This window comes from Cyclopterus lumpus, chromosome 12, assembly GCF_009769545.1.
Source record: "Cyclopterus lumpus isolate fCycLum1 chromosome 12, fCycLum1.pri, whole genome shotgun sequence".
Classification (NCBI taxonomy): domain Eukaryota; kingdom Metazoa; phylum Chordata; class Actinopteri; order Perciformes; family Cyclopteridae; genus Cyclopterus; species Cyclopterus lumpus.
The window spans coordinates 9,562,706-9,575,193 of NC_046977.1; the positions used below are offsets into that span (position 1 = coordinate 9,562,706).

General features: G+C 42.6%; 1 protein-coding gene across 1 annotated transcript; it reads left to right on the forward strand.

The window, feature by feature from the left end:
- The first annotated feature begins 749 nt into the window (after window positions 1-749).
- Window positions 750-12,024, forward strand: zdhhc8a (zinc finger DHHC-type palmitoyltransferase 8a). The gene is made up of 10 exons (XM_034547020.1): window positions 750-1,021; window positions 7,724-7,845; window positions 7,943-8,100; window positions 8,579-8,751; window positions 8,850-8,952; window positions 9,137-9,228; window positions 9,318-9,447; window positions 9,556-9,670; window positions 10,208-10,320; window positions 10,439-12,024. Exons 1-10 carry the CDS (start codon window positions 918-920, stop codon window positions 11,702-11,704), a joined length of 2,376 nt encoding a protein of 791 aa, XP_034402911.1. The 5' UTR covers window positions 750-917; the 3' UTR covers window positions 11,705-12,024.
- The last annotated feature ends 464 nt before the right edge of the window (window positions 12,025-12,488 follow it).

The window sequence follows — 12,488 nt, forward strand, 5'->3', positions numbered from 1 at the left end:
ACCTGGGGTCAAATATAGGTTCCTTTGTCTAATTAACGTACAAATGTGGTTTTTGCCGTCACACCAGTCTTTAAAGGGATCATCAAGTTGGCTGTTTGCGTCTACTTTCATGTGTTAGATGAGCTCATGCAGCCTTGTGGCACCCCTCTACTACATGTGTTTGACCTTTGAGTGGCAGCCATTGACCATTACCTGTGGGAACCTTTTTGTTAAGAAAAAGTAAAACCATTTGATGATTTAAAAAAAAGGATACTTGCATGTAATTTAACTCCCTGACAAGCAGGTTGGAGTGTATTAAAGGCTGAACTGAAATCTGCAAATAAAACGCATGCAGTGATGCTCCTCTGAGTGTTTGATGATTATTAGATGTGTCACACTGATCACGGCATCACCTGTACTCCCCTGCCTAAATGCAAAGGGGAGAGGTCCATGAATGAAAACATATAATTAAGTGGTCCATTGGTCTTTTGATATAATATAAAAAAGAATGGACATGGTTGACCATTTACATTTATTTTTTTAGAAAGAGAGATAATCTGGGGGATGTGTGTGTGTGTGTGTGTGTGTGTGGGGGGGGGGGGCAATTGAGTGTAGTAGTGCTGCTGCACGTGATTCAAGAGTAAAAAAGGCTCCACCTTTAGGATAAACCAGAGGCGGCATCTGCGCGCTGCTGCCTGCCGGGACAGACGGACAGGACGGGATGCGGGACTGAGCTGTGCCGCTGCGGGCTTTGGCTTTTTTCTTCTTCTTCTTCTTCTTTTTTTCCCCCTCCCCCTCCTTCTTGACTATGATTTTGTTTTTCCAGCGCTCTGAGGTTGATGCCGGGCTCGGTCCGAATAAAGGGACTGAAACGAGCAGGTACTCGTCCGCCGTGTTCGCCGTCGCGATGAGACTCTGATGAGTGCGCAGAGGACAGGATGCCAGTCAGCGGCGCCGACTCACTGAAACCCAGCGCCTTCATCCCGGTGTGCACGGCCGCCTGCCTCCTGGTCGGCTCCACCTCGCTGTTTTTCGTCTTCACGTAAGTGACACCCGATGAAATGAAAAGTTGGTCGCACGCACTGTGGGTTTGCTTCACGGGAAATGTCCCGGACACTCATCCTTCTTCATCCGCCATGCATCAGGTAGCCTATTCTTTCATCCAGATATGTCTCTGTTTGCATGTGTGAGTTGGATACATTGACTCTTGATGGTCCTCATGCTGCATATTGTAATATTGCTTCTATGTTTAAAAAAATATATACTTTTAGTTGATTTTCAATTTCTAAAAGGACAAATGAGGGGGGGGGAGCCAACACATCTGGCCTCTCTGTGTGCCTGGGGGCCGGCCCAGTGCGCCCTGAGGACTAAGAGTAAGCACAGTTAGCCATAAGCCACCCACAATCAACAAGCACAGTGTCATTAGGACCCACATGTATCTTAGTTCTGTCTGGAGGGAATCAGATACACGCTCTGCAACGGTGCAGTTTGAAGATCAGACAACCTGTTTGTGTTGAAATGTGTTGAAATGGTTAATTTTAGCCTCCTTGTTTTGACCTATTTGGGAGGAACTAGTGGGAGGCGGAAAAGACTGCACTCAAGCCAATGCTGGCATGCAGGAAAAAATGAAATATAATATCCCATAATAACCTGGAATCCAATTTGAATGACGACTATAGGTTTGTCAGATTCATCTACCTATCTGTAAGGCTTTTACATTAAGAACCACAAAGAAATAAAAGAAAAAACAGCAGATCAGTGTTGGGTATTAAAGTATGAAAACTGATATCCAGTGTTGACTTCCAGTTTGAAGGCTGCCACCTCATCAGCTCTATGCCAGTCAGCTGACCCTTGACCTCCGTAGCCATATCTGTCCTAGTTTCTCCTGTATTCTCCAGCAGTGCACCGTTTCCACTGGAATCTGACACCAGATTGGGCGTACAGGATTAGGGTCCACTTGTGAATGCCATGTGACCCTCCCCCACCTCTCCCATCTGGGAAAATGGAGTCTTTGAATTTACTATTAGCAGCAGGTATTTATTTATATATAATTAAATATATTGTAGCTTTCTAAAACAAATTATTCAAATCCCTTTGGAGCTCTCTCCATGCTAGTACACACACATTTAAACTCTAATTCACAGCTGTCTAAATGCTGAAGTCATCATGAGACTTTTGTCACATAAAGACAGGCTCACAGGCCAGAAAAGGGAGAGAAGCCCTAATGAACTACTCTCCGTGAAAGAAAAAAAGAAATCAATGACCTGCTGACGTGATGGAGTGAAAGAGACTGCTCAATTGGGACAGCATTGCTAAACCAGCAAAACCAGGATCTGCTGCTTCTTATAGGACACGGGTTGAGATGACCTCATAACCTAAAACTCTTGAATTAACAGCGCAGCAGAACAGAGCTCACGGCTGAAGAACTCGCTCTTCAGTGCTTGTGTGTATACATATCTATATCTATATCTATAGGTATCTGGAGCGCCTACCAGCCCACAAACGGTGAGTAAGAGTTGTTGGATCAGAAACATGTTTAAACAAGACATTCGGATTAGGCTCCCCGTCCTATGTCACATGCTGACACCTAAGGATAAACTGCCCCTTATCTGAGTGCTTCCAACCCACGGCTTGAGAACCACCTTCACAAAGGTGCGTCATCATTTCTCGCAAACCAATCAGAGCAGGCTGGGCTAAAACACAGCGTTTCAGATAGAGGCTGAATACAGGTATATTCATACAGACAGTCTGAGAATAATAATGTTGTTTTTTTAACATTAAAGCCTGTAGACATGTTCCAGTTGAAACGCTGTCGACTGCCAGTTTGACCAATCACCTGTTTGGTGTCTGCCAAGTCAGCAGCTGCAGCTGGCGTGACGCCCTTCCTCCAAAAGCAAAGATGGACAGGTGCCACACTCTGTTGAGCCCCGCCTTGGTGACGAGTCAAAGGGACACCGCTTGTCATCTGTCATAACACCACCGTGGTCTTTCCTCTGGTTTCTGTGAATCACAGGAACACCAGTGAATGCCATCCAGTCGGGCCCAGTGGGCTTTTGTTTTGTCACTTTTCGATAACACTTTTACCCCCAAATTGAATCATAAACGGTGCAATTTAAATTAATAGTTATCAGTGTGTGTTTGTGTGTGTGTGTGTGTGTGTGTGCAACGGTGCATGCTTCCGTTTCCACTCTGTCCTTTAAATTTGTGGAGGCTCTTTTGTTTTCCTTCGTCTGATAAAATTCATCAGTTACCGGTTTCCTGCTTTTGTTCCTCTGACCGTGAACTGTTGTTCGGGTTAGTGCTCACGGTTTGGTGCATTGTTAAACTCAGGCTGGTCGCCGACGCCCCACAAAGACCACAAACATCAGAAAGACCATGAAAAATGTCCCTTGATGATTAAACTATGGTTCACTCTGCCCAGACTGGAAACCCGTGCTTATAAAGCAAGTGAACCGCTCAGATGTGTGGAAACGAGAAGAGGCAGCCTCTTCTGAAGTATGGCCACTAGAAAGACATTCTTTGCATGTGAATTATTGTCCCGGAGTTGCAGTTTATGTTGAAACACTTGAAGCGAGACTATGTAACCTTTGCTGAACAGCGGCCACTGTGGCTTCAAATTGTAATTTGCATTAGCATTACTAAATGCTAATGCTGTGTCCATCATATACCCTATTGTACAGTATATACAGAGTGTACACACAGATAGAGAAGAGTCATCTAATCAGTGAACTGGCTCAGTAATGCTAGCAGTGTGTTCAATTCAGATAATCTTTGTTTTATTGCGTATAAATTCAACCTTTTATTTGCAAGAAGACAAAGGTGTTATTTGGGGGTTTTTTAAGTTAAAATTGAAATTCATATATTACCCAAATAAGAGAGGGACTTATTCTTATTCGCTCAGGTAGACATTACTGCACTATAACATATGTAGTTGTTTGCTGCTTTATAAATGTTCTGAATCTCGTATTGAGGAACTTCTTCAAGCTTAAATGGCTTTACTTGCATGCAACAAATGCAAAGTCCATCGAAATCATTTTTTGGGAAGTTAAAACCCTAATCCCAAATTCCCTTCCTCTTTATTTGTCGGTGCACAGTGAGAACAGGGATAATGAAATGCGGATGACACACACAAGTCACGGAAATCACGTGAGAGAGGTTGAACCTACGACACTGAGTGCACGCTATGAGGAGATTTAGTGTAAAGTCGGTGGAATCGATTCACCCCGAGTGCTTTCTGGACTGTTGTCTATACGAACCTGACTGATCGCATGGCGGTGACGTAATGTCACCGTGATGGTATTTCACAAAAGGAGCTGTGGCGAGCGGCAGTAGTGAACTTGTCACTTGACCAACTGTGTGGCGTCTGCTGTGCCACTGACCCACTCCGAGGATGAGGGCGGCGTGCAGATTGCAGAAGAGCAGCTTACTGTTCTGCGTGATTTAATACAGCTCTTTCTGGGCTGTTTTCATTAGGCGGGGCTTGTCTTTGCCGCGCCGCAGTGTAATGAACTGTCCCTCCCTGCGGTCCAGATGGCCTCAGGCCGATGATGGAGGCCCACCGTGCACACAATGGCGTCCACGCTGTAATCCGGTCACACAACAAATCAATCAGATGGATTTTTACAGGCTCCCGGTTCACTTTCAGTGTTTCATTTGCAGCGCTGTCATTTATTTGGAGCAGACTGCATTTGTCATTTTTTCAGTCCCCGATTTTTGAATTCTCAAAACTGCTTTGTTCAACCTTCACATCATCACATTCATCACATTCTTTTGAACACATTGCAAATGCTTTGTCAAATTCACGCACAGGATTACGTGCAAATGTCGGCTGTTTTCTACAGTTTCAATTTCTTCTGTCTTTCTGATCAAAATGTATTAAACTGGTTCTCTGTTGAATAGTCTAAACCCTCCAAATCATCTAGGCATTAATTAATTGCAATGTGCTGCCAAGTATATTTTGTATACATTTCTATTAGACATTTTTGTAAATGTGACCTGAATTGATACATTTTTCTCAGGCGAACCAGTGATCAGCCATCTCTCACTGTAATTCCCCGTACAGCGCTGCATGTACAGTTCTACCTAAGTGACGTTTTCATTTCTAATTTTGTATTTTCTTTTCTTTGTGCCATGCAGTGGTGTAGAACAGTCTTGTCTTTTGCTTTTCTCTATTGCAATGACACGGCCTATTGACAAATTATGGTAAACTGTAATTGTTAATCCTGTCTAATCTCTTGCAATCAATCTCCCACATACAGTAATGTGTAATTTATACTATTACCATGTATACAAGCAACAGAAAAAGTGCAGCCATGTGTATTTTCAGTCATAGTTTACATCAGAAAATACAGAGTTCACAGTTCTATTGACAACATGGCTAAGCATTTGGACTGTCTTCTTATTCTGAAGGCATTGACATGTTTATTGACATATTTATTTTTGAGAGACTGATTCGAGAAATGTACCAACGATGGAAACTAACTTGGTGAATGCATTGAACTGTATAATTTATCCGACTATCTGGTGAGGATAAAGAGGAATAACAATCTTATTTCATAGACTCAGGGTAATGATTTAAGATGATGTATTATTCAGATCTTTTGAAGAATGATGAGATGAGTGTTTGAACTAAACAGCTCGAGTTACACAGATTAATGATTCTGATCAGCTACGATAATTCAAGCACATGTCAAACATGACCATATTAAGTGAGAACAACTTTGACACACAACCGCAAAAAAGGGGGTGGGGGGGCTCCTTAATCTTTTCGGCATATAGTCACTCCCTCCTCATAATTTCCTTATGCAATCTTGTCCTATTTCCATTTTTTCTTCTCATTATCTGTTGTAAAAGGGAGTCATCTGCAGGTATGGATTACCAGTAGTGAATGATATCCAGTATATGGTAATGCAAAGTTTGATATATGGTGAATGCACAATCTGTATGTTTAGCATCTAATGTGAGGAATCCACAATCCACTGGTCGGGCAGAAATGGTCTATAATCCAGAGATCATAATCCAGGGATTACTGGGTTTGCAGCTGGCATGGCATCAGCAGGCGGTCCTCTAGAGGGGGTGGACCCCTCCCCCACAGCCTGAAACCAACCGGGGGGTTTGGGGATTGGAGCCTCACTGGGATGAAGCGCATAATTGAGGCAGAAGACTCTTAATTTTCTCAGTCTTTTCACTTTCGATAATACTTTTTGTTTAATCACTCATTTGTGGTCACGGTTTACTTGGCCGCGGATTCATATCTGCAAGACAAAATGCATGAACAATGGAAACCAGACCGTGGTTCTTCTGGTTCCATAATATGGTACATTAATATTGTTTTTCTTTAGCTATATTGAGACCATACTAAAACTGTAACCTTTGATCATTGAAATAGAACATTCCCATACAGTATCTATGTAGGTTAAACATGTGATGTTCAATCAAACACTGTTAATATAATCCAGTGAATCTTTTCCTCTGTAACCTGATTACACTGTCCCTCCCTCTAATCTCACACAGAAGAGACACAATCCTACTCCCAGTATTCAGTTCAGTATAATTCAGCTGTCCACACACACACATGCACATCCTGAGTGTGTGGAAGAGACAGGTGATTGTTCTCTAAGATTTTAGGCCAATCAGAAATATGTTTTACTGGTTAAAATCCTCACAGAACACCCTCAATACTGTGATTAAAAACAGTTTGATATATAGTTTATGAGTTTAGAATCATCTAACTTTAATTTAAGTAATCTTCTTTTGTCTGCATTCTCATTCACATTAATGATTGTTTTTGCTGAACATCTTTAATTATGACTATTTGACTGCTTTTTATTGTCAGTGCAGTAATAATGAGCAAGCTTTATTCAAATGTGTTTTTTGCAAATCTTGTGAACCTAGGGCTCCAACGAAAGGTTATTTATTATTAGATATTCAGTTTACAATGTTAACAAACAGCACATTGTAACATTTGTAGAAGCATTTTGGCTTTAAGGAAAAACTTAAGTGACAAATCAGCTGATAGTTTCAGCTTTACACAATTTCTGAAAGGCTTTCTGCTTTTAACAACACAACAGTAACATGACAGCTTGCACGACTATAATCCTAAACCACCACTGGACTCTAGTACCTGTCCTTTGTCAGCTTTTTTAATATTTGAGGAAAATAATTTATAAGTTATAAGTTTGAATAATTTATAAGGGTAAAGTTCCAGATATTTACTGGTTCAAGGTTCTCAAATGTGAAGATTTGCATCTTTTGTCTGTTTTATGTCTCATTGTAAACCAAATATATTTTAGTTTGGTGGATAAAACTAGCATATTTATCGACATTGGGAATGAAGAGCATATGCTGGGCATCTTTCAGATTTTATAGACTAAATAATTAATTGGTAGTTAGCTGCAGCCATGAAGTTTCCAGATCTGCTTCATTGTGTAACACAAATCAGAAAGTTACTGCTGGAGAGCAAAGAGAGACCCCATCATTTAATCCCTGGTTGTGGGCACTGTTGGACACTAATACATGCTTATCTTTCACTGTAAACAATTACTTTTGGGATCCAGTGCTCCCAACAGAATAAATGGGATGTAGATTATCCCTTCAAATCTTTGTTGTAGCCTTAATTTGGGTTAACTCAACATAAGGGATGGATACTTCAATGTAAAACCTCTGATTTCACAACATGAATTCTTCTTTGAATCAATACGCAAGTATCGGAAATGTTTTTTTCTTCCCGTGTTTGGATATTTAGATGCCCGTGGCTGGCTGTAACCATCTGCCCTGCTGTGCCGCCATGCTGTGCCATCCTCTTCCTTTTTGTGCTGGCCAACTTCACCATGGCAACCTTTATGGATGCTGGTGTGCTCCCAATGGGTTAGTAATCAAAGTGATGTTACGCTAATAGTAGACAACTTATCTTTGTTTAATTTGTGGAAGTGTTATTTTACCAGTTTCCCTTATTGTTTTACAGCAAATGAGGACGAGGACAAGGACGATGAGTTCCGCGCTCCCCTGTATAAGAATGTGGATGTGAAGGGCGTCCAGGTGCGGATGAAGTGGTGTGCTTCCTGTCACTTTTACCGGCCTCCACGCTGCTCCCACTGCAGCGTTTGTGATCACTGTGTGGAGGTTAGTGCATGAACAAGAGAAGAGACATGGCATTGAAACGTTTTAAAGTAAGAAACACTACGTCCAGGGGAGAAAACCAAACAATTTAAATGTGGATAATGAATGGTAAGCGTGGGGATGGACAGATCAGGGCATTAAAGTGAGTAGCGCTTTGAATGAGTGTCGCACTGTGTGTGGGGAAAGTCAATAAAGGGGATTTCTGCAGAGTGAATGATGGACAGAGTGTAATGGAGGGAGAGAGATATCATTAATCAGGTTAATCCTTTTCTCGGATCCCTTGCAGACTCAGTAGAAATGCAATTTGAAAAAGGGTTCAGCCAGTCGGCATTAAACAAAATGTATTAAGAAAACACAGTTTTCAACAAATGCTTGATTTTCAATTCTGCAAATTAGTTGATGTAAACTCACTGTTTCATGCACCTTTTTTGTTGTCTGTCTCTGTAATTTGATTTCTCTTTTGACCATAATTACCGCTCAGGATTTTGACCATCACTGTCCCTGGGTGAACAACTGCATCGGGAGGCGAAACTACCGCTACTTCTTCCTCTTTCTGTTGTCGCTGACATTTCACATGATCGGTGTCTTCACCTTCGGACTCATATATGTCCTGCACCACATGGACGAATTATGGAAGCTGCACTGCACTGTCACGTATCCTTATACACACTCAATACGTGTATCTGTACATTTCTTAGTGTGAACCGCTATAGAGACTCATAGGAAGCAGTTTTTCTTAACAGTGTGTGCAGTTTGGTAGTAATCAGCATATCAGGGCTGTTTCTTATCCCGGTCCTGGGTCTCACTGGATTCCATTTTTACCTGGTGTCCAGAGGACGCACCACCAATGAACAAGTCAGTTTGATTTCATTGAAAATTGTTTCCATAAAGTAGATCTTTAAGACTTAACAATTATGTTATTTGTATATACTAGCTATTATCGCAACAAATTATATATATATATATATATATATTTTTGTACATCTGAACACTAAGGAATTATATACAAGTGTACTTTTATCTCTTCATGATCCTCCAGGTAACTGGGAAGTTTCAAGGAGGAGTAAATCCTTTCACACAAGGTTGTTGCAACAACCTGGAGTATCTGGTTTGCAGCCCAATCTCTCCAAAGTAAGAGCCATTTCCTCTACCTAATCTACGGTGTTTTTAGGAAGCTTTATAACTCATTGGCTGATACCCTGTTTGTCATGTGACACCAGCTACACAGCGAGGCCCCGTAAGAAAACAGCGATCCATGTTCAACCTCCCTTCCTGAGACCAGAGATTGACAGGCAAAGGCAAATGAAAGTCAGGGACAATGGGATGCAGTGTCCGGATCTCCAAAATAAAGTACGTTAAAAAAAAACAAATTACATGGCAAATTCAAATTCTAAGGATTGTAACCTCAGTTGTTAAGGGATCATATCCCTCATGCTTCTCTGTTTTTTCTCCTGCCAGCGAACCTCAGCTGGCGCTGTCGAGCTGCCCGACATCAAACAAATGAAATCTCCCCCACCACTGCCACCAAAACCAGATCACGGCCTGCTGAAAAGCCAACTGTCTGTCATGGATGGTACTGTAGGATGACGCATATATACTTTGATAACCAGCCACATATGTATACAGTATACATACTGTTATAGTGACAAAGATATGGAAATGTTTGTCCTGTCTGTGCACAAAACCGGATACCACTTATTGCTCTGTGCCATTTTAATCTAAAAACTCATCAATGGGCCACACAGTTGCACTGGGTGACATGTTCCTTCATTTTCAATGAGGGCACTGCAGTTTATTTTGAGTCTATCCCACATACACATGTCCTGGTGCTGTAATTACACACTGACTAGTGCACCAAATGAGTCCGCAGCTAAAAGTAGTCCTCAACAAATGCATTATTTCCTCCGTCCTCCGTTTGCTATTGAGCCTTTTGAAAAATTGTAATATATATTTGTGAGTTCCTTTTTTCAAGATTTACATTTTCTGTAGGAACCAATGGAACCAGCTTGATCAACATTGGTTTTGGTCTCCTCATGGAATTTGTTCCCAATAAGAAAAATATAGAATATCTGTAATCCGTATCCTAACCACAAAGTGTTTTCTCTTCCAGAGATGGGACACCACACCAAATCTATCATTCCTGTATCCATTCCCACTGTGCCACAGCTGCGGCCTGTCCTGGATGCCATATCCAGAGGATCGTCACCCGTTCCTCCAGAGCAGGTGCTTTTTATTCAGATTAATTTGTTATATTGTTGGAGCATGAGCTTCATTATCCAAGTCTTGGAGTTGATCCTTGTCTGACGGATATTTCTGTCTGGCTTTTTGTTGCGTTGTTTAGTTGCTGAAGACGTCCGAGCAGCAAGGGAACCACCAAGGTCGTGATGTCCGCTCTGAGCCTAAAGAAAGCCCTGGGAGAGGCAGCCGAAAGGCCAGCCTTCCTGTCCAGACCAACACCATCTCCAGCTCGCTGCAGCTCAACTCTCTGACACTCAACACCCGATCTCTCACCCTCAAACACAGCAATCGCCACGGCAGCAAATCCCAGCTACCTGCCATGCATGGTGACGGTTTGGGATCCAATCCCCCACCGGGGATTATCAGCTCTTCCAGCCTGCTGGCCAACCACAGCAGCAGCCTCTCCTATGATAACCTCATTAACCCGGCAGATCCTCAGTTCCTGGCTCAGAGAGGGGCTCCTCCAGTCGGCTACCCCCCTCACTTCATGGCTCTGGGCATAGACGGGTCTGTGGTGCAGCGGCCCCCTCCTCACGGCTACAGTCCCGTGTTTATGCATCGGGACCCCTCACCACTGCAGGGGCGCACCTCAAGGGAGCCCTCACCTTCCTTCCAAGGTTTCACTCAAAGAGATCCCTGTCCCACTTTTCAAGGGCTGATGCCAAGAGACCTTGCATCCCAAAGCGTAACATCACGAGACCTAAGCCCCCCAGGTCTGACGATGCGAGACAAGACCTCTCAAAGTCTACGAGACAACCATCGCGATCTTGGTCCTCACAGTTTGACGCCTCAGAAGTCTGCAGCTGTACGCTATGACAACTTTTCAAAAACCATCATGACATCAATCCACGAGAGACGGGAGGTGGAGGAGAGGGAGAGGATGCTGCGTCTCCAAGCCAGATCCCAGGCCCTCTATGGCCCAGATGTGGGAATCTATGACATCCCCAGCAGGAGGAGTCTACCCCCAGACAACATCCGACCTCCGGGCTCCCGTGGACCAACTCCTCCAGCCTACGGCTCCAGGGAGTTCCTGATGAGTACAGGAATCCTCGGTTATGGCATGAGGACCTCACCTCTCTCCAGCTCCTCCACGTCGTCTCTCACTCGAGGCCCGAAAACGTCCAGCTCTCCTCTACAGAGCAGCAGCAGCAGCAGCCTGCAAAGCAAGGGCAGGTCTTCTTCTCCGGCTTACTGCCCTCCTGACAGACAGACTCAACCCCTCCCTTCCTCTACATCCACTCTGCCCCGCTTACCCTCCTCCTCCACCTCCTCCGCCCCCTCATACGCCTCCTATGCCACCGCAAAACGATCCTCACTCCCATACTCCTCTGAGGGGAAGGACTCAGTCACCCTGGGAGTCCTGAAATAATAATAAAATGATAATTACTCAATGTCTCTGATGGTGTGAATGAATCATCTATGCAGTGTTAGTCTCAGTGTTCACAGCTCCAAAATACTTTGTAAATATGAGGCCATATGGAAATGTACTGTGTGGGAGGGAGAATACACAGTGAAGGATAATCTTAGAAATATTCTTGAAATGTCATCTAAGTTTGACAAATCCAAAAAATGGTGAATCTCAGGATAGTCGTGCCTCCTCTATAAACTCAGTCAAAGCAGAAGAGCTATGTGAAGAATACATATTAACTTATTATCTGTTTGTATGTGTTTTGATATTGCTTTTGTGAAACGATGTAATACCATATCATTTAATATGTTTCCCACTGCAAAATATACATTTTAATAGAATTTTGTAGTTGTTTATATGAATAAACCTATTTTGTAATTTTCATTTCTGTTTTTACGTTATTTTCTTGTGTGAATGCTACCAATGAAGGCCCCTGTACAGGGCTACAATGGAGTTTGATAAAACTGTGACTGAGGCTTTACATATTTAAAACACCTGCACCATGCATTTTATTGTTGGTTATTAATCTTGTTTTAAAGATTACTATACTTACCTACATTTTTTCCCCCAAATTGTGAGAACTTTCAGTCATTTCCATTTGAATACATTTGTTTAGCAGTGATAATGGAAAAAGTGAAATTCTGACTCGTAATGGGGATTATAATGAAATATAACACTGGTGCAATGATTCACTAGTTTTGCAATTCCTGTTTTTACATTGAATTTGTGTCTGGTACCCTCTAGT